This window comes from Lipomyces chichibuensis (genome assembly GCF_038497645.1).
Source record: "Lipomyces chichibuensis strain CBS 12929 unplaced genomic scaffold V1513scaffold_25, whole genome shotgun sequence".
NCBI lineage: Eukaryota > Fungi > Ascomycota > Lipomycetes > Lipomycetales > Lipomycetaceae > Lipomyces > Lipomyces chichibuensis.
In genome coordinates this window covers 178,101-195,942 of record NW_027117477.1, presented here as the reverse complement: position 1 = coordinate 195,942, position 17,842 = coordinate 178,101, and the positions used below count along the sequence as shown (strand labels likewise).

The window sequence follows — 17,842 nt, the reverse complement described above, 5'->3', positions numbered from 1 at the left end:
CACAAATCATCAAAGTTAACAAGTGCCCTAACCCTCGGACCCTGTCACGCGTCGTGGTTTAGGGGAATCTAATCTACTTGCACATATATAATTGGTATATTTGGTAAATTTATATCCAGCAATTAGTGGCACACTCTATGCAGCGACCAATGTAGCTTAGTTAATCCTTCTGGTTGTGTAATTTGATATTGCAAACAGCGGTAGAAGATGTCGATGCTTTACGACGCCGACGATCCCGAGACTGAGCGCATGCGTCAGTTGATTGCGGCAGATTATACAGATTCCGGTTCAGAAGGTGACGATAACGTTGGTTCTGATTTCGAGAATATTGATGATGGAGAAGATTCTAACAATCATGGAATGAATGAACGGAGTGGGAACTTGTTTGCAAATGGGAATGATGTGAGAGACGATGATGTTAATGAAGGTGAGAGTGGAATTGATGATAGTGTACTTGATCCGTCGCTACGTGATGATGCTGCGTTTCATGACCATTTGCGTATGGCTGCAGGATTCAAATCCGCGTCTGGGCAATCCAAAAGCAAGAAAAAGAAGAAACGAGGCGGGTTTGGCGGTGGCAGTCGTGAACAAGAGCCATCCGATGAAGTTAAGATTCTTCTTGGCCAAGCGAACCAGGCGTACGCAACCGACGATTTAGACGAGGCGGAGCGGATATTGGGAGAGGTCATTCGGATTGACAATCATGTCTACGCGGCGTGGAAGACGTTGGGCGAGATTCATAAGCAACGTGGGAATATCCCGAAGTGCTTGCTGGCGTGGATCTCGGCCGGACATCTGCGGTTGAAAGACAGTGAGTTGTGGTCGATTTGCGGGAAATTATCGTTTCAGATCGGGCAGATTGATCAGGCTCTGTATTGCTACAACCGTGCTATTCTTGCAAATGGGCAGGACGTTGAGGCTATTTTTGAACGAGGGTTGGTGTTTAAAGAGATGGGTAACCTTGGAAAGGTAATGTTCTTGTTTTTGCATTCTTCGGTAGTTATTTGATTGTTGATGACCGTAATAGGCTCTCGAAGGGTTTAAGAAACTGCACGATTTGCTCCCAGACGACCTTACCGTGATCAAAGAGCTCGCGTCAGTACACGTACTACAACGGAACATCCCATCCGCGGCAAAATTATACGAAGATATCCTCCATGCATCCCAGTCCCCACAAGCATCTCTCACATCATCATCTCGCCGCTCATCAAGTCCATCATTTGCCTGGTCGGAACTCAACATCCTTGCCGAACTCTACGGCGCACAGAAAGAATGGCTCAAAGCAATTAAATTCATCAAATCGACTGCCAGATGGCTTCTCCAGCGCACGACCGAACGTTTCTGGAATGACGTACAGGACGACAATGACGACGAATACGATCCTACCCGAGCAGTGCTTAACCGCCATTTTCCGTTGTCGAAACGCGGGAACGTCGCTGCCATGAGTGGGTACACCTTGCCGCTCGATCTGCGCGCAAAAATGGCCATTTTCAGATTGAAATTGGGACACATAGATACAGCGCTTATGCACGCCGGGTTCTTACTTGCCGAAGCCGAGAAACACAGTGACGGGTCCGCAGATGAAGAAGCTCGGCGTTATGCGGATTTGTATCTAGACGTCGCAGAGGCTCTGGTCGATTCGGAGCAATACGAGCAGGCACTCGCGCTGTACGCGCCTTTGGCTGATATTGAGGAATACGCGACCCCCCAGCTCGTCATGGCTATGGGTCGGTGTCTTCATGGCCTCGCGGACTTCGAGCAGGCGGAAGCGGCCTATCAGACTGTGATCGCAGGTGACCACGGCAATTTAGACGCCAGGATCGCGTTAGCTGAAGTGTACGAAGCAACCGGCAAGCGGCGTGAAGCGCTGGACCTCGTGAACGAGGTCATGAAGCTGCGGAGAGAGCAGGAGCGCGAACGGAATGCCGTGTCTGTTGCCTCTAGGGGAGTTTCAGTTGAGCCGCAAGCGGAGCGAGAGCCAAGTTTGGCGGGCGGTGAGTCTGTGCCGTCATTCATTCCGAATACTGAGGGCAGGAGTGCGGTTAAAGGACCGGGGCCAGGTTCGCGATCACGACCGACGGCGAGTACTGGTAAAGTTCGGTCATCGAGGAGCGAGCGTATGCAGGCTGAGGAACAGGCTGCCCAAGTCGTTCAAGCAAAGCTCAAACGCCTGAGACAATACCAGGATGGTCTCAAGAGCGGCAATCCGGTGGCAGTGTCTGAGTGGCTGCAAACAGCGTCGGAGTTGGTGGATATGTTCACGAATACGAAGGCATTCTATCCCTCGGATAAACAGCGCGTTTTCCGCGGGTTCTTTGCGACCGCTCGTCGACGTGCTGGCAGGCAGACGCTGCATGATAAATTACAAGGCATGGCCACGCGTTTGCAAGAGTCACTCCAGCAACCAGCGATTCAGGATGAAGAGCCAGAACAAGATGCTACAGCGTTCCGCGGATTGTCATTCGACGGCTGGTTTTCGATGTTTATGCAATATGCTCTGACGTTGACCTGGCACGAGGAAATAGAAGATGCGTATTCGGTTTTGAAGAGTGCAAAAGACGCGAACGTGTTTCATCAAGACAAGGATCGAGTGCGCATTATGACCTTGGTAAACTTGGCTTGCGCTCTACATGTCAGGGATTACAAGACCGCAATGGATACTGTGCGCACGTTCCTCGCCCAACAGGAGACACAATTTATTCCTTCCATGTACAGACTGCTATTGTGCTGTTTACCTGCTGGCACTGCCGCCTCAGAGATTTTCAATTTACCGGGAACTCAGAAGTATCTCCTCCGTCACGTGAAGGGCATGGACTCTCTTGTTCAAGGTCGCGCCATAGTTGGATCTATCAAGGTGAAGGATAACTCGTCAGAAGCGTCTGCAGCGCAATTCGAAAAGGAAAATCCTGTGTTGTTGACCTTATACGGACAAATTCTAGCCGCGTCACGAAGCCATGTTCCTAGTTTGAGCTACTACATGCGGGCTTTCGCTGTCGCGCCGCAGGATCCGATGATTCTATTCTCTATCGCAATGGCTCATCTCCATCGTGCTATGCAGCGACAGACGAATAATCGACATCTGCAGATCGTTCAGGGATTAAGTTACTTGATCGATTACTATCGCGCCCGTGTAGGATCGTCAAAGGGGAAGGTGACCGCATGGGCGGAGTTGCAAGAGACAAATTATAATATGGGCAGGGCGTTTCATATGCTGGGCTTGCCATCTCTCGCAGCGAAGTATTACGAGAGTGCGTTGGCGGTCGAGTTACCATCAGCAGAAGTAGACGATAGTGTCAGGACCTACAATCTGCGGATGGTTATCGCCTATAATTTACAGTTGGTGTACGTTATGAGCGGAAATTTTAGGCTTGCGAGGATGATTGTTGATGAGTATTTGGTAATTTAATTGTCAGGATTGGCGTTTTGGGTTATTATATGGTATTTTTAGTGTAAAATATGGTGTACAATAGATAATGATCCAAATAATGTATTATATATGTCCGATCCACTAAAGGTAGACATCTTCCGGCCGTACTCTAAAGTTCTCGCCATCCTCCCGTATACTTTCGCGATTCTTATCTCGCTTGAGCGGTTTTCTCATATCTAAACCCTGATTAGTTTCATACGAAATAGAGTATCGAACAAAGAGCTTACCAAACGCATCTTCGTTGTCGACCCCATCATCACTGCCGTAATACCCCACTACGCGCCGATACACGCTATACCCAAAATTCCTGTACATCCCAATGGCCAGCGCATTGCTTGCGCGGACAAACAAATCAATGAAGTATGCATCATACGGATCATCACTGCGGCGCTCCAAGTTGTCGACCAACGTCCGCGCGAGCCCGATGCGACGGTAATCAGCCGCGACACTAAGGCAGGTTACATGACCATGCCATTCCTTGCCTCTACCTTCAGCTTTGCCCATCACTGCAACCAAAAGAGTTAGGATAACCGTTTCAGGCAGGGAAAGGAATTGGTTATTACTCACTATACCCAGTTATTTCGCCCTGCGGATTCTCGGTACTGAAAAATAGTGAAGGCCATTGTGTCAGATATGACAGATAAAACGCGATGTTGTAGTTCTCTGTTAGCACATCAAGGTTGACTGCGTTCACTCGGAATAGATCTACTGCGTGGAATGGCTTTAGAGACGTCATAGGCAGGTTTGGATATTCAATAAATACAGTGATGAGCAATTGTATATAGCATTGCGGCTCGGCGTAAAAGCGACGGCTAGCGATAATAACGGTTGCAACTGGCAAATGTTAGACGTTTAAAAATTAAAGTTCTACCTTCTCGGAGTCATCCATACCTAAATTTTGCATATATAATTCCTTCCCTCGCAATTCCTCGGTCAACGGAAAATATTTGGCATCTCTTTTTTTGTGTGCTGTACTTTTCGGAACTGGTTATTTGAGGACTTGGTTAAGACTCCAGCATGGCTTCTGACAAGAAAGATCTAAAGTCCCTTTGGGGCGGTCGATTTACAGGTAAGTTCGAGTGATAGCGCAAATCGAATTACTCTAACGCTTCCGTAGGTGGAATGGACCCTTTGATGGCTCTATATAACGCCTCGTTTCCGTACGACAAGAAGATGTATGCTGCGGATCTCGAGGGTACGAAAGTATACACTGCCGGTCTGCACAAGCTCGGTCTCCTGACCGACTACGAGCTTTCTGAGATTCACCGAGGTCTCGGTCTTATTTTGAAAGAATGGGAAAGTAATGCCTTTGAAGAGAAGCAAGATGACGAGGATATTCACACCGCTAATGAACGCCGACTTGGTGAGATCATTGGTCGCGAGATTTCCGGAAAGGTGCACACTGGTCGCAGCCGCAACGACCAGGTTGCTACAGACATGAGAATATACGTGCGTGAGCAGCTCATCGAAATCAAGAAGATTTTAAAGGAGCTCTTGAGCGTGTTTGTGTCCCGTGCTGAGGTCGAGATCGACGTTTTGATGCCAGGATACACTCACCTTCAGCGTGCGCAGCCAATTCGATGGTCTCACTGGCTTCTTTCATATGCCACGTATCTGGTTTCTGATCTTCAGCGACTGGAGCAATTGATTGACCGTGTCAACCTCTCCCCACTTGGCTGCGGTGCTCTTGCAGGACACCCTTATGGAATTGACAGAGAATACTTGGCATCTGAATTGGGCTTCAACGGCCTCGTGACTAATTCGTTGACAGCAGTCTCGGATCGCGACTTTGTCGTTGAGACTATGTTCTGGGGCTCACTCTTCATGAATCACCTATCCCGTTTCTCCGAAGACTTGATCATTTACTCGACCGCGGAATTCGGATTCATCGACCTAGCCGACGCTTACTCGACCGGCAGCAGTCTCATGCCCCAGAAGAAGAATCCGGACAGTTTGGAACTGCTTCGAGGTAAATCCGGCCGGGTGTTCGGCGGCCTCGCGGGCTTCATGATGACACTCAAGTCGCTGCCGTCTACATATGATAAAGATCTCCAGGAAGACAAGGAGCCGCTTTTCGATACCCTGACCACGGTGTCCCACTCGGTCCTGATCGCAACAGGCGTGCTGTCGACGCTGAAGGTTAATGCGGAGAAGATGCTTGCCGCGCTCACACCTGACATGCTTGCTACCGATCTCGCGGATTATCTCGTGCGCAAGGGCGTTCCGTTCAGAGAAACGCACCACATTTCCGGTGCCGTAGTACGGTTGGCGGAGGTAATGGCTGTCGGTGGCATCGATAAGCTTAGTCTGGAAGAGCTGCAGAGTGTGGACAAGCGATTCGGTGAGGACGTTAGAGACGAAGTGTTTGATTATGAGAAGAGCGTCGAGAGACGGAATGCTATCGGCGGTACGGCCAAGAGTGCAATTCTGGATCAAATCAGCCGTATTAGAAAACTGTTGTAAATTAGATAACAAAAAGTAGATGGGGTAGAGGATTGACTGACGTATGTAGCTGGTGTGTAATGATGTGCATAAGCGGGGTATTGCGTTTTCAGATGAAATGCTGCCCGGAATACATTTAATCTACTGTGTATTACTAAGCCAATGACATGTATACCAATGCAAACACAATAAACAAGGAGAGACCAGATGAGTAACATTATAACCAAAACCATATTATGCAGCGCTAGCGAAGTATATCTCAATATGAAACGATTACGAAATTCTGTACATAAACCATTTCTAAACCCAATGAAACACCACACTACCTAATCCAACTTTTTGTCTATGATGCATACAATCACTGGCGGCGGCTCATCGAACTATACCTAATGCTAGGAGTTTGTCCGCCGTACGAAGATTGCCTCTGCTGCAGCATCAGCTGTTGCTGTTGGTAAAGCGTCATACTAGACTGAGGCCTTCCTAAAGCAGTCGCTGGAAATCCAGAATTACTGCCGGCATAATACGAGTTCACGCGATTCGCGGACATCACCGTGCCAGGTCTTCCGGCATAAGAGTTCATGCCACTGTACACGCTCACGGGCGCGGGAGGGTATCCCGAATACGTCGACCGCATATCGTCCAGCTCGTACTCTTCTGGCAATTTGTCTGTATACATGACTGATGCGGTTCTGCCTTTCTCGCTCGCACCATGAACATTCGGACGAATTCCACCGGGAAGATTATTGGCGGCCGCATACGCCTCCCATGTCTGCATTGGAATACTGCGTTCGTCAAAGCCTTCGTCGTCCACTGCCACGATCTGTCTGCTACCACGCTCGCCGACTACGATACGAGTATTACCCCAAGAAAAGTTATCTTGGTTCCAGAAAGAAAACACAGGAAGAACGAAGTAATAGATCGGACAAGCAAGCAAATAGATTATCATCCAACCAACCTATATCTAGTTAGTGGCGTTGAATAAGCAGAATAGTTTGAAACTTACGTGCTGCCACTGTCGTCTGAGAATAAACACAAGCGCCTGTAGGCCATAGACACATGCAATCATGACGATTGAGATCAATGGGAACGGGCCCGTGCCAGTGATAATTAAGTAGAGCAAGTAACCGAGATACACCACGACTGAAGGTAACATCAGCGTTCCAACAAGATCAATGACGACCACAAATCGCATGCTGAAAATACAGAACCCGCACATGTCCGGAAGGAACAAAAGTTCCGCGAGATTGTGGATGGTTGAGTTAATCCAACGACGACGCTGGGAAAGGAGAATTGACCAGGTTTCTGGAGCAGCAGTCTGCGCAAAGGCATCTGGCGTGAAGACATAGCGCATGCGAGGGAAGTGCTTCGTCATGAGCGTTGTCAAGTATCGATCTTCACCTAGTGCCAACAAATTCTTTTTATGAAGAGTATCGACTTGCCCGTCAGCATATTCCTGAAGAACTTGGGTGGAGATTATTAATGGACGTCCTCTATCGGCAGTACGAAGTCGATACATGCAGAAACATCCTGGAAGACAGGTCACACTGCCGAATAAACTCTCGAAAGACTTCGCCAAATGATGAGAGATATAGTACTCGTAGACCTGGATCATGGTCCACCAACTTCCCTCCTCATTCTGCAGACTGGTCTCACCAGCAATGCCAGCAATACGACTATCCTGAGCACAACATGCGACTAGACGGTTCAACGAATCTTCTGACACCGAAGTATCGGCATCAACCATCAGTAGGTACTCGTACAGTTCAGGGTCAACACCAATGACATTATTAATCTGATGGAATATTTCGAGCTGCAGCGGCGACATTGGGGACTTGAAGTGCACGCTGTTCAAGAAATCGAGCAACAGGATCTGAGAATCACGTTTTCCTCTGTTACCGGGCTTCGATTTCTCAGACGGTTTTCCAACCTTGACGACCACAATGTACGGCACCACGTTTCCCTCGTACTCGTACAAACCTGAGTAGACCTTGCCATAGTTGAGTTGAAGAGACCCTTCGCCGACGGATTTGAACTGCAGAGGTGGTGGGTCAAGTCGAGGGTCGGCACCAAGAATGTCCAGGACAATATTGGGCGTTGGCTTGTCGTTTCCGGAACCAACAATCATACCATCACAAATAATGAAGAGAAGCTTCCGCTTATTGTCGTATTTTAACGCCGTAAGGGAATCTATCGCCTTTCGTAGCTGTTCTTCGCCCTCAGTATATGCCGGAATTTGACAAATAACAAACTTGTCCTGAATGTCCGGATTTCTCTTCGAGCCGAACTGGAGCGATGCCAAAAATTTGACAAGAACGACAAGTCCGAGAATAATGGCAATAGCGAGAAGAATGTAATTCGCCGCCTGGCATCTCGCGCTGTTGCGGAAATCGACCATACCGGCGTAAAATGCATTCCGCAGACAATTTATATTATTTTGACGCGTGGTGTCAGACAGAGCCGTGGAGCTGTAGAGCTTCTGCGTGATATCTTGGCCCGGATAGTCTTCAAACAGCGATTTAACTGTCGGATCGAGAAAATCGTATGGAGCGTAGGCTTCACTCTCTGACGACGGGAATAGATTGATTGTGTAGAAATAGTTTGTCAGATCATAAATTCTGTTATCAATAATCGCCCAATTGTTGAATCCACTCGAACCATACGATTGAAATTCGCTCTTTGCGACAACTAGTTCACCCTTATAGTACTGACTAATCTTTGGCAAGAAAACGTCGCTGTACCATGTGATGTTATGCAGCGCCGTGGTTGTGGACTTTTGTTTGTTGGGGCCGGAAGTATGTAATGCATTAGAGTACAAGATGGTAGTGTTTTGCAAGAGCCAAATAGAGGGGTCCGTAACGAGTCCTGGACAGGCCTCCGTCAATGGAGGCGGGAAGTAGTCGCTGAGGTCCATACCACCAAATACGTTCATTACGGCTTCAGTAGTCTTGACGCCATTATCGGAATGTTGAAGCCTCCAAAATGAGCCTGGATGCGTAAGAGGCCGTCCAACAGAAAAAGTATCTTCAACTTACTAATATCGTAAACCTTGCCATGGATGCTAACATAGAAGTCATTGGACTGCGTATGCTGAGCAACCTCTTGAGTATCCCACACTTTATCATAATTAGGACAGAGAATCTTGCCGAGAAAAACTTTGAAAGGTTAACATATTCAAGTTATATCGTCAGAGAGAGACACAGATACTTACTCATATAAAAGATAATTGCACAATTCATGAGAAGAATAAATAAACAAATAACTAGTTTCTCACGCCACGCCATTCGAACGTCAGGTCTTTTCATGCGACCGACCCACTTCAGCACAAAACCCGGAATCCAGAAAGTCAGCGCCCAGACAATGCCGACCCAGACTTTTCGGACTGTAGATGTTTCACGGACTTCGACATGTCTTCCATGAGCTTCGGGATCGTTTGCTGCGAATTTAGATCCGAACATCGTCAAATCTTGTTCGTTTTCCAAAAGGTTGGAATTGCTCTTTAACAGGTTCTCTCTCGACGCAGGTGTATTCATGCCCGATCGATCGAATGTGCTGAGCATGGGTGCTACATACTCACTATAAGGCGGCTGCTGCTGCTGGATTAGTAGCAATCCATCTAGCTCGCCCTCAAGGGATCTCCAAACATCCTCTCGCAACCAGATTCGCTGACGACCGTGGAAAACCCCATCCGCACCCCAACCACGCTGGGTCTGAGCCCAAGAGTCCAGGGCAAAGGGATACGTGAGATCAACATTATTGCGTTGCAGGATCGCAGAATATCGATCCACAAACTCGTCGATTCCAAAGTCTGCAGTAAAATCAACCGCCTTATACTTCTGGATCCAGTTCACGAGAAACCATGCTCGAATCTGAGATGAAACTGTCGCATTAGACCAACCAGAAAGACCTTGGAAACCTGTTCCCGGTGATGTAGGTTGTGATACTGATGCTTGGTCGCATGTCGGGATGTTGACAATGTGCCAGACGCGTGATGACCGCAGAACTGCTGAAACTTCGAAGGACGATGTTGAGGATGGATGCGCCAAAATTGACGCCTCTTCCACGAGTGCGGTAACCTCGACTGATGAAGACGACATGTTAACTAGCGGAGAGGCCGGTTCTTGCTGCTGAAGGGCCTGGGAGATCCAAAGCGGAGTCTGTCGGATGCCAAGCCCATCGTTTATCATCTCCGAAGAAATCGAGGAGACCGTATTGTCAGTCGCAAAAACTGGCTTCAGTGCTAGTGATTTGAAAGTCGACGGGGTATCGACAATGGAAACCACTGCGCAAATCTCATCCGAATCCAGCCCTCCCCTGATGACATCGATTGTAGAGAGATACTTGTTCAAGACGCCGACCACGTTGAGAGTCAATGATTTGAAAGCCGATGTCATGATTTCAACTCGCTGTGTCGGGGATTCAAGTACGGAATGAGAGTCAAACTTTTCGGGATCCAAACCTAGTAGTGTTGCACCTTCAACTATGTCTTCTGGGTCATTACTTCTCAGAAGAAGAATACCTGATAAAACGGAGAAGATGGATCTAAGGACAGAAGTTCCGGCGAGACCACATTCCAGAAGTGACTGTCGCCACTCGCTTGCCTTCTCAGTCAGTTTGGGTGTAATTGTAGACCCGGATGGAAAAAACGCATATCTGGATAGTTGAGAATGGAGAGACAAGGATTTTCGCTCGGATTCTGTCGCTGAGGCAACCAAGTATTTGAACACTGGGGCAGCATACAAGGCAGGCTTGACAGCAGATATATCGGCCTTCTCGTCTGAGATCCGTATCCGCGATACCAGAACCTGGCCCGATAAGCTAAGCGAAAGATCAACACCGACCGCCGTATTTGTACGACCGCCAGTCAAGAATGGAGATAATGCTGCAAGCGTGGAGAAGACATGCCCTGGAATGTTCGGGAAAGCAGGCAGAATCCGCTGAAGAGTTGCTAGGGCTTCAGGAAACTTGGATGACTGACCTGAAGAGAGCAGGACAGTTTGATCCTCAGCGCGACGGCGAGCATGTTCCCAGATGGAAGTTAAGAACGACGAATCGGGAATGTCGTCGTCGCGGTTATCCGCAAAGGGCGATGCCGAGTCCAGAGACTGTCTGACACAGTCGAACAGTATGAGCGCAGTAGAAGTTAGGCGAACTGATTGGTGCGAGTCGTATGCGCATTTGAGTGCGCTGAGAACGGAGTTTGTACTGGGCTGCGCCGGCGAGGACGTCAATGGAAGGTCCATGATCGATGACACTAGGGCTGAAAATCAGTATGATTGAGATATGAACTTCTCATCAGAATGCCAAAAGAATATCTTCGATAGGTGTAAAATTATGTCAATGTCCCATCAAATAGAATTAAATCGTGAGATGGCGCGCTTTTGAAAAGACGTGAAAACTTACCACGCTAGATTGGCGTTATATAATATCGTAACCGCAAACCTTACGAGTTGTAATACAAATCGGATGATGTTCTGGAAAATTGCAATTAAGCACACTTCCTTGAGACGACCATCAGACAGGAAATGGGCGAGAACACACAAAGAGCCAGAAAATGCGAGATCTCGCTTGTGGTCAACCAACGCGCAACACACCAGCCACAGTTGTTTATTTATGGTGCCCTATTTTAGGAAACTGGGTTACGCTCGCCGAAACTTGCCGTACGCACTTCCCACAGTTCATGTACGCGGTACCAAAAATAAACCAAAACTTTGTGACTAGCACCGCCACTTTAGAGGAGGCTGATGCTGGTTGGTGCCCTGGGGACAATGGCTTTGCCAGGCACATCCCTTATCTGCGACTGTCGAAACCCCGCACACAACGTATACAAAATAAACAGACACAGATTCTGATCAGTATTCGTTAGCAATATCCAGCTAGCTGCCAAATCGACAGTAAAGCTCACGGCAAGTCGTTTCGGTATAGATATTTAGTGCGGGGGTTTGGGTAGCCGCACTCGATAAAATTTTGCGTTTAAAGGCTGAGTGCGGCGTAAAAGTTTGTTCGTGATGTGGCGGTGCAAGCCATAGCAGCGACGAGATACTATTATTATTGTTGTTTATCTTCTTAACTTCGCCTTTCGCATTTGTCACGTCGCCATCACCATTTTTTCTCCCTCTCAGTTGCTGTCAGAAATCTCCAGTTCGCTTTCCTATTCGCGTCCTCCATCAATAATGGCGCCTCTCGCTGACATCTCGCAGCTCTCCGCAACCGCGCTGTCAGAACACGGCATCACCGCACATCTCGGCGCCCGCTTCCACCATGGTCTTCCGATATCCTCCATATCTACCCATTCCCTGATTTCAATAAATACTTTTACCTCTCCCGAGCCATTTGAAGTTGCTGCGCTTGCTGCCAGAGCGTATGATCGTCTTTTACGCCGCGCAGAGAATCAGCTCATCGTTTTCTTGTGAGTGCCACATGTTTTTCACATCTTCTTTGCAACCATAGACTAACGCGGCTTTAGAGGAGAGTCGGGCTCAGGCAAATCAGAATTGCGAAATCATCTTTGTTCGCGGCTCCACTCCTTCTCGTCTGAAGCTATCGCCAAGCGTATTTCCTGTGCGCTCTTTCTTTTCTCCGCTCTTTCCACGACGAAGACTGCAACGACTCCAGTAGCCTCAAAGGCCGGTCTTTTACTCGAGTATCAGTATGGCTCCGAAGCGCAAACTATTGGCGCAAAACTCATCTCGTACCGTCTTGATCGTGAACGCGTCGCTCGTATTCCTACTGGCGAGAGAAACTTCCACATTTTCTACTATCTTCTCGCCGGCACCACGCCCCCCGAGCGTGACCATCTTGCACTTGATCCCAGTACGCGCTATCGCTATCTCGGCCACCCAACGCAATTGAAGATTGGAATCAATGACCATGAGGGATTTTCGCATTTCAAATCCGCTCTCCGTGTCCTCGACTTCACTCGAACCGAAATTGCCGAACTTTGTCAGGTACTTGCCGCAATTATACACATCGGCCAGCTGGAATTTGCTCCCCCTGGAGCAGATAGTGATAATGATGAAAACCATGCAACCGTTAAGTCGAGATACGAGCTTGAAGTTATTGCTGCGTTCTTGGGAGTTCGTCCAGACGACCTAGAAGCCTCCCTGGTTTACAAGACTCAGTCGTTTAGACGAGAGCGCGTCACTCTCGTATTAGATTGTGCAGGCGCACGCATGCACGCAGATGATTTGGCTAGAACTATCTACGCGGTTTTGCAGTCTTGGGTCATCGAGTCCATTAACGAGAAGCTTTCGCAGCACGAGTCGCTAATTTCTAACACAATCTCAATTGTTGATTTTCCGGGATTTATTCCGCAATCATTCGGATCAGGGTCCACTAATGGTCCCGAGGTTTTGAATCAGCTTCTCTACAATTCGGCGAACGAGGTCCTCTACAATTACATGCTCTTCGCATTCTTTGACCGATTGGCCCAGCAGTTCGAGTCTGAGGAGTTGCAGCTTCCTGCTGTAGAGTATTTTGACAATACAGATACAGTCAAACTCTTGACCAGACAGAATGGCATTCTTCCACTACTTGACGATCAAACTCGACGAGGAAAGTTAACCGCTTCCGTGATGGAGGTAATGAAAAAGCGATTTGACAAGAATCCGGCCATTGGACTATCCCCGGTGTCCGGAACATTTTCTATCCGTCATTATGATGGTGAGGTTGATTATCCGATTGATCGACTGTTGGACGCCAACAGCGATGATATATCGGGCGATCTCATGAGCCTGTTCTCCAGCACTTCTTCTAATTTCATAAAGCGGCTATTCGCGACCAGTGCTGTCACACACATCACGCACCCTCGCGAGCACTCTGCTGTCTTGCAGGGCCAGTTATCTTCAAAGCCTCTTCGTCAGCCGTCCACCCTGCGGAAGTTGCAGCCGGTATTGAATGCAGAAAAAGAGCCAAAATCTTATAGTGCTTCGGGCCAATTCAATATGGCACTTGAGACTCTTCGCAAATCCTTCGCAGACACAAATCCGTATTTCATTCACTGTATCAGGCCCAATGATCGTCGAATCGCTGGGCAGCTTGACGTGAAATGCGTTAGACAGCAGGTTCATGCGCTTGGTATTGCAGACATTGCTAAACGGGTGCAAGCTACAGATGTCTCACTTTTCTTGCCATTCGCCGAAGTTCTCGGAGCTGCCGGTTTTGATGAATCAACTATGCTTGCCTCTTCAGACTCGCAGAAAGCCGAACAGGTCTTGATTGAGCATTCGTGGACGGAGAGAGACGCAAGGATTGGAACGACAGGGGCGTTCTTATCCGAGGGGGCATGGAGAGAATTGGTCGATCCGAACAACAACTATCTTTTTCAGAATGCGGTGGACGGTACGAATTCGCCGATGCGGAAAGACAATCCGTTTACTGACTCCAAGTCTCGTCTGGTGGTGTCGCCCGGAGGGCAAGGAATGGGATCTTATATATACGCAGATGATCCAGATAAGGCGCGTTCCACCGATGCGTTGACAATGATGACGGGCCATGGACATGGAGATATGTTCCAGCATTTTGATTCTCCGCAAGAAATGATTGAAAAAGGTATTAATGGTCGGGAGGAAGAAATCAATGATATTCAGTCAACTCCTGCAAGAAAGCAATGGATGTTCCTTGTCTGGCTTCTTACCTTCTGGTGCCCAGATTCATTTATCAAGAAGCTTGGTGGCATGCCTAGAAAAGATGTGCGCATTGCCTGGCGCGAGAAGTTGGCGATTAATTTGTTGATTTGGTTGTCTTGCGGGCTCACAGTGTTCTTCATTGGTAATTGCTACTGATTCACAACCATGAGCAGCTGCTAACTATAGCCGCAGTTGCCTTTCCAATTCTCATTTGCCCAACTCAGCATGTTTATTCCTCGGCGGAACTGTCCAGTTACAACTATCAAACTAATCCCCAGAATACTTACGTGGCCATTCGCGGAGAGATCTTCGATCTAACTAATTTCGTCCCTGGCCATTATCCCTCCATTATTGCTAAATCAGATGTATTAGGCTATGGCGGGTCTGATGCGACAAATCTTTTCCCCATCCAAGTATCGGCACTCTGCCAAGGCGTTGACGGTTCTGTGGATCCATCTGTTACACTCGACTACAATGGTGAGAACACAACGGATTCCAATTCGATCTATCATGACTTCCGCTATTTCACAAACGATTCCCGTCCGGATTGGTATACCGAGCAGATGATTATGCTCCGAGCAAACTTCAAGAAAGGCGATGTTGGAATAACGTCCCAGCATATGAAGTCTCTCGTTCAAAAGGGTAAGGTACTTGCAAGTATACACGGCAATGTGTTCGATCTCACGAGCTATATTGCTGGGGGCCGCCAAACTCTGTCGCCCCCTGGTGTGACGCAAAATACGAGCGTGAACATATATTTTATGTCGAACACTTTAATTTCGCTGTTCCAGAGTCAAGCGGGTAATGATATTTCGACATACTGGGACACTCTCGATCTCGATCCGGTTACCAGGAGTCGAATGTGGGTGTGCTTGCAAAACTTGTTCTACGCTGGAAAGGTCGACACTAGAAATTCGCCAAGATGTCAGTTTGCACAGTACTTCTTGCTCGCCGTGTCATTATTCTTGGCTTCGGTTATCGGATTCAAGTTTTTTGCTGCTTTGCAGTTTTCTGTGAAGCGCGCTCCAGAAAATCTCGACAAATTTGTTATTTGCCAGATTCCGGCATATACTGAAGACGAAGAATCTTTGCGTCGGGCAATTGACTCCTTGGCGCGGATGAAGTATGACGACAAGCGCAAGCTGTTGTTCATTATTTGCGACGGTATGATTGTTGGCGCTGGCAATGACCGGCCTACGCCGCGTATCGTCCTCGACATTCTGGGTGTGTCGCCAGACATTGACCCTGAACCTTTGAGTTTTGAGAGTTTAGGCGAAGGTCTAAAGCAGCATAACATGGGCAAGATCTACTCCGGGTTATACGAGGTCCAAGGCCACATTGTTCCGTTCGTGGTAGTTGTCAAAATTGGAAAGCCGTCGGAGATAAGCCGACCTGGAAACCGCGGAAAGCGGGATTCCCAGATGCTATTGATGCGGTTCTTGAACCGTGTGCATTTCAACGCGCCAATGAATCCTTTGGAATTGGAACTGTATCATCAGATCAGGAACGTCATCGGTGTCAGCCCGACGTTTTATGAGTTTATTTTGCAAGTTGACGCGGGTATGTCATTCTCGAATCGACTTCCTTTATCCCACTAGACTAACGGAGGCAGATACTGAGGTTGCACCTGATTCCGCTACCCGAATGGTTGCTGCTTTCGTGCATGATACGAAGGTCATTGCTGTTTGTGGTGAAACGGCACTATCTAACGCGAGACGATCGATTATTACTATGATTCAAGTATACGAGTATTACATATCACATAATCTCTCAAAGGCTTTTGAGAGTCTGTTCGGTAGTGTTACTTGCTTGCCCGGTTGTTTCAGCATGTATCGAGTCCGCACCGCCAATTCGGGAAAGCCGCTCTTCGTCAGCAACTCTGTTGTGCAAGGATATTCTGAAATCCGGGTTGATACACTGCATGTAAAGAACCTGCTACACCTTGGCGAGGATCGATACTTGACAACACTCCTTCTACGACATCATCCAACGTACAAGACCAAGTTCATCCGAGACGCCCACTGCTTAACAATTGCGCCCGATAGTTGGAAAGTTTTCTTGTCGCAGCGTCGTCGCTGGATCAACTCCACAGTGCATAATCTCATTGAATTGGTTCCAATGTCCCAGCTTTGCGGTTTTTGCTGTTTCAGTATGCGATTTGTTGTCTTTATCGATCTTATGAGTACTATTGTGCAGCCAGTCGCGGTGGGTTATTTGATCTACCTGTTCTATCGCATTGGAGTCGATCCATCGGCAATCCCGATCACCTCGATCGTCATCTTGGTTGCGATTTATGGACTACAGGCTATTATTTTCATACTTAGACGAAAATGGGATATGATAGGCTGGATGATATTTTACATTCTTGCGATCCCTATTTTCAGCTTAGGTGTTCCTATTTACGCATTCTGGCACATGGATGACTTCTCTTGGGGTAACACTCGTGTCGTATACGGTGAGAAGGGTCGCAAGGTCCTTGTTTCAGATGAAGGCAAATTTGATCCCGCATCGATTCCAAGAAAGAAATGGGAGGATTTCCAGGCCGAGCTATGGGAGCAGTACGAGTCGCAAACAGCTTCGGCATATGACGCTAAGAGCGAGGTCACGTCATTCAGATCGAGATCGTACTATCCACCACAGGAATATGCGACTCTTGACCCCTCGGTACGGTCACCATCGATTTCGCCGCAGCAGTGGCCAGTGTCGCAGGAGTATTTGGCATATTCCGCATCTAGGACGCCAATTGCAACGCCACATCAATCTGTTATCTTCTCGCAGCCAAGCATCGTGACTCCAGGCGGTGACGTCGAGATGGGCACAATCGATCTTTCAGGGGATGATATGCTGTTGGCAGAAATCAGAGAAATCATCCGAACCTCGGACTTGATGACCATAACGAAGAAAAGTATTCGTCTGGAACTCGAGAGACGGTTTGGTGGAATTTCGTTAGATTCGAAGAGAATGTACATTAACTCTGCCACCGAGGCGATATTGGCGGGTGAATTATGAGTGAACGACATGGAATGTAGTGACGTATAGTGATAAATGGCGTTTAAGTTGATTGGGTATAATTGGTAGATTTAGCTGCCCGTCTATGGAGATGGGTTGTTTTTGCATAAATAATTGGATGCGAGAGAATTTGGATACGACTACGATTTGTGATGATTTAATTGCATAACAGTACATAACGTATTTATGACATTCGCCAGATCATCGGTCACCTAATTTTCAAACACGGCTAGAGTATTATACGCTTAACATTTTGACTTACGGATGGGCAAGAAGTTAGTCCTTCCGCAAATCGCTGGTCCAAAATTTTGCGCAAGATGCCTGTTGAGGGAGGGTCAAA

The 17,842-nt window shown here is 47.8% G+C and overlaps 5 protein-coding genes across 5 annotated transcripts; 3 read left to right on the top strand and 2 right to left on the bottom strand.

The window, feature by feature from the left end:
• Positions 1 to 90: 90 nt before the first annotated feature.
• V1513DRAFT_417233 (uncharacterized protein) lies at positions 91 to 3,508 on the top strand. Its single transcript, XM_066895866.1, has 2 exons — positions 91 to 969; positions 1,028 to 3,508. Exons 1-2 carry the CDS (start codon positions 208 to 210, stop codon positions 3,404 to 3,406), a joined length of 3,141 nt encoding a protein of 1,046 aa, XP_066752577.1. The 5' UTR covers positions 91 to 207; the 3' UTR covers positions 3,407 to 3,508.
• V1513DRAFT_417228 (acyl-CoA N-acyltransferase) lies at positions 3,386 to 4,163 on the bottom strand (the record flags this gene model as incomplete). Its single annotated transcript, XM_066895865.1, has 3 exons — positions 3,386 to 3,603; positions 3,655 to 3,933; positions 3,995 to 4,163. The coding sequence occupies 3 exons, from the start codon at positions 4,161 to 4,163 to the stop codon at positions 3,509 to 3,511; spliced, it is 543 nt and encodes a 180-aa protein (XP_066752576.1). The 3' UTR covers positions 3,386 to 3,508.
• Positions 4,164 to 4,330: 167 nt separating this feature from the next.
• V1513DRAFT_465413 (L-Aspartase-like protein) lies at positions 4,331 to 6,076 on the top strand. Its single transcript, XM_066900036.1, has 2 exons — positions 4,331 to 4,496; positions 4,545 to 6,076. The coding sequence occupies exons 1-2, from the start codon at positions 4,445 to 4,447 to the stop codon at positions 5,888 to 5,890; spliced, it is 1,398 nt and encodes a 465-aa protein (XP_066752575.1). The 5' UTR covers positions 4,331 to 4,444; the 3' UTR covers positions 5,891 to 6,076.
• Positions 6,004 to 11,444, bottom strand: V1513DRAFT_448185 (chitin synthase-domain-containing protein). Its single transcript, XM_066898495.1, has 5 exons — positions 11,270 to 11,444; positions 9,078 to 11,120; positions 8,902 to 9,021; positions 6,873 to 8,854; positions 6,004 to 6,824 (listed from the first exon to the last, which is right to left on the bottom strand). The coding sequence occupies exons 2-5, from the start codon at positions 11,107 to 11,109 to the stop codon at positions 6,228 to 6,230; spliced, it is 4,731 nt and encodes a 1,576-aa protein (XP_066752574.1). The 5' UTR covers positions 11,110 to 11,120; positions 11,270 to 11,444; the 3' UTR covers positions 6,004 to 6,227.
• A 478-nt stretch (positions 11,445 to 11,922) lies between these two features.
• Positions 11,923 to 17,713, top strand: V1513DRAFT_141670 (chitin synthase-domain-containing protein). Its single transcript, XM_066894214.1, has 4 exons — positions 11,923 to 12,275; positions 12,333 to 14,635; positions 14,686 to 16,053; positions 16,106 to 17,713. The coding sequence occupies exons 1-4, from the start codon at positions 12,040 to 12,042 to the stop codon at positions 17,500 to 17,502; spliced, it is 5,304 nt and encodes a 1,767-aa protein (XP_066752573.1). The 5' UTR covers positions 11,923 to 12,039; the 3' UTR covers positions 17,503 to 17,713.
• The last annotated feature ends 129 nt before the right edge of the window (positions 17,714 to 17,842 follow it).

What these genes read in the sequence shown, in the direction of transcription:
- V1513DRAFT_417233 (XM_066895866.1), top strand. Translation starts at nt 208, where the DNA reads ATGTCGATGCTTTACGACGCCGACGATCCCGAGACTGAGCGCATGCGT. An exon ending in AGATGGGTAACCTTGGAAAG is followed by an intron (nt 970 to 1,027) that starts GTAATGTTCTTG and finishes TGACCGTAATAG; the next exon opens with GCTCTCGAAGGGTTTAAGAA.
- V1513DRAFT_465413 (XM_066900036.1), top strand. Translation starts at nt 4,445, where the DNA reads ATGGCTTCTGACAAGAAAGATCTAAAGTCCCTTTGGGGCGGTCGATTT. An exon ending in TTGGGGCGGTCGATTTACAG is followed by an intron (nt 4,497 to 4,544) that starts GTAAGTTCGAGT and finishes ACGCTTCCGTAG; the next exon opens with GTGGAATGGACCCTTTGATG.
- V1513DRAFT_448185 (XM_066898495.1), bottom strand. Translation starts at nt 11,109, where the DNA reads ATGGACCTTCCATTGACGTCCTCGCCGGCGCAGCCCAGTACAAACTCC. An exon ending in TGGCAAGGTTTACGATATTA is followed by an intron (nt 8,855 to 8,901) that starts GTAAGTTGAAGA and finishes TTACGCATCCAG; the next exon opens with GCTCATTTTGGAGGCTTCAA. An exon ending in TCAGACGACAGTGGCAGCAC is followed by an intron (nt 6,825 to 6,872) that starts GTAAGTTTCAAA and finishes AACTAGATATAG; the next exon opens with GTTGGTTGGATGATAATCTA.
- V1513DRAFT_141670 (XM_066894214.1), top strand. Translation starts at nt 12,040, where the DNA reads ATGGCGCCTCTCGCTGACATCTCGCAGCTCTCCGCAACCGCGCTGTCA. An exon ending in AATCAGCTCATCGTTTTCTT is followed by an intron (nt 12,276 to 12,332) that starts GTGAGTGCCACA and finishes ACGCGGCTTTAG; the next exon opens with AGGAGAGTCGGGCTCAGGCA. An exon ending in TATTTTGCAAGTTGACGCGG is followed by an intron (nt 16,054 to 16,105) that starts GTATGTCATTCT and finishes TAACGGAGGCAG; the next exon opens with ATACTGAGGTTGCACCTGAT.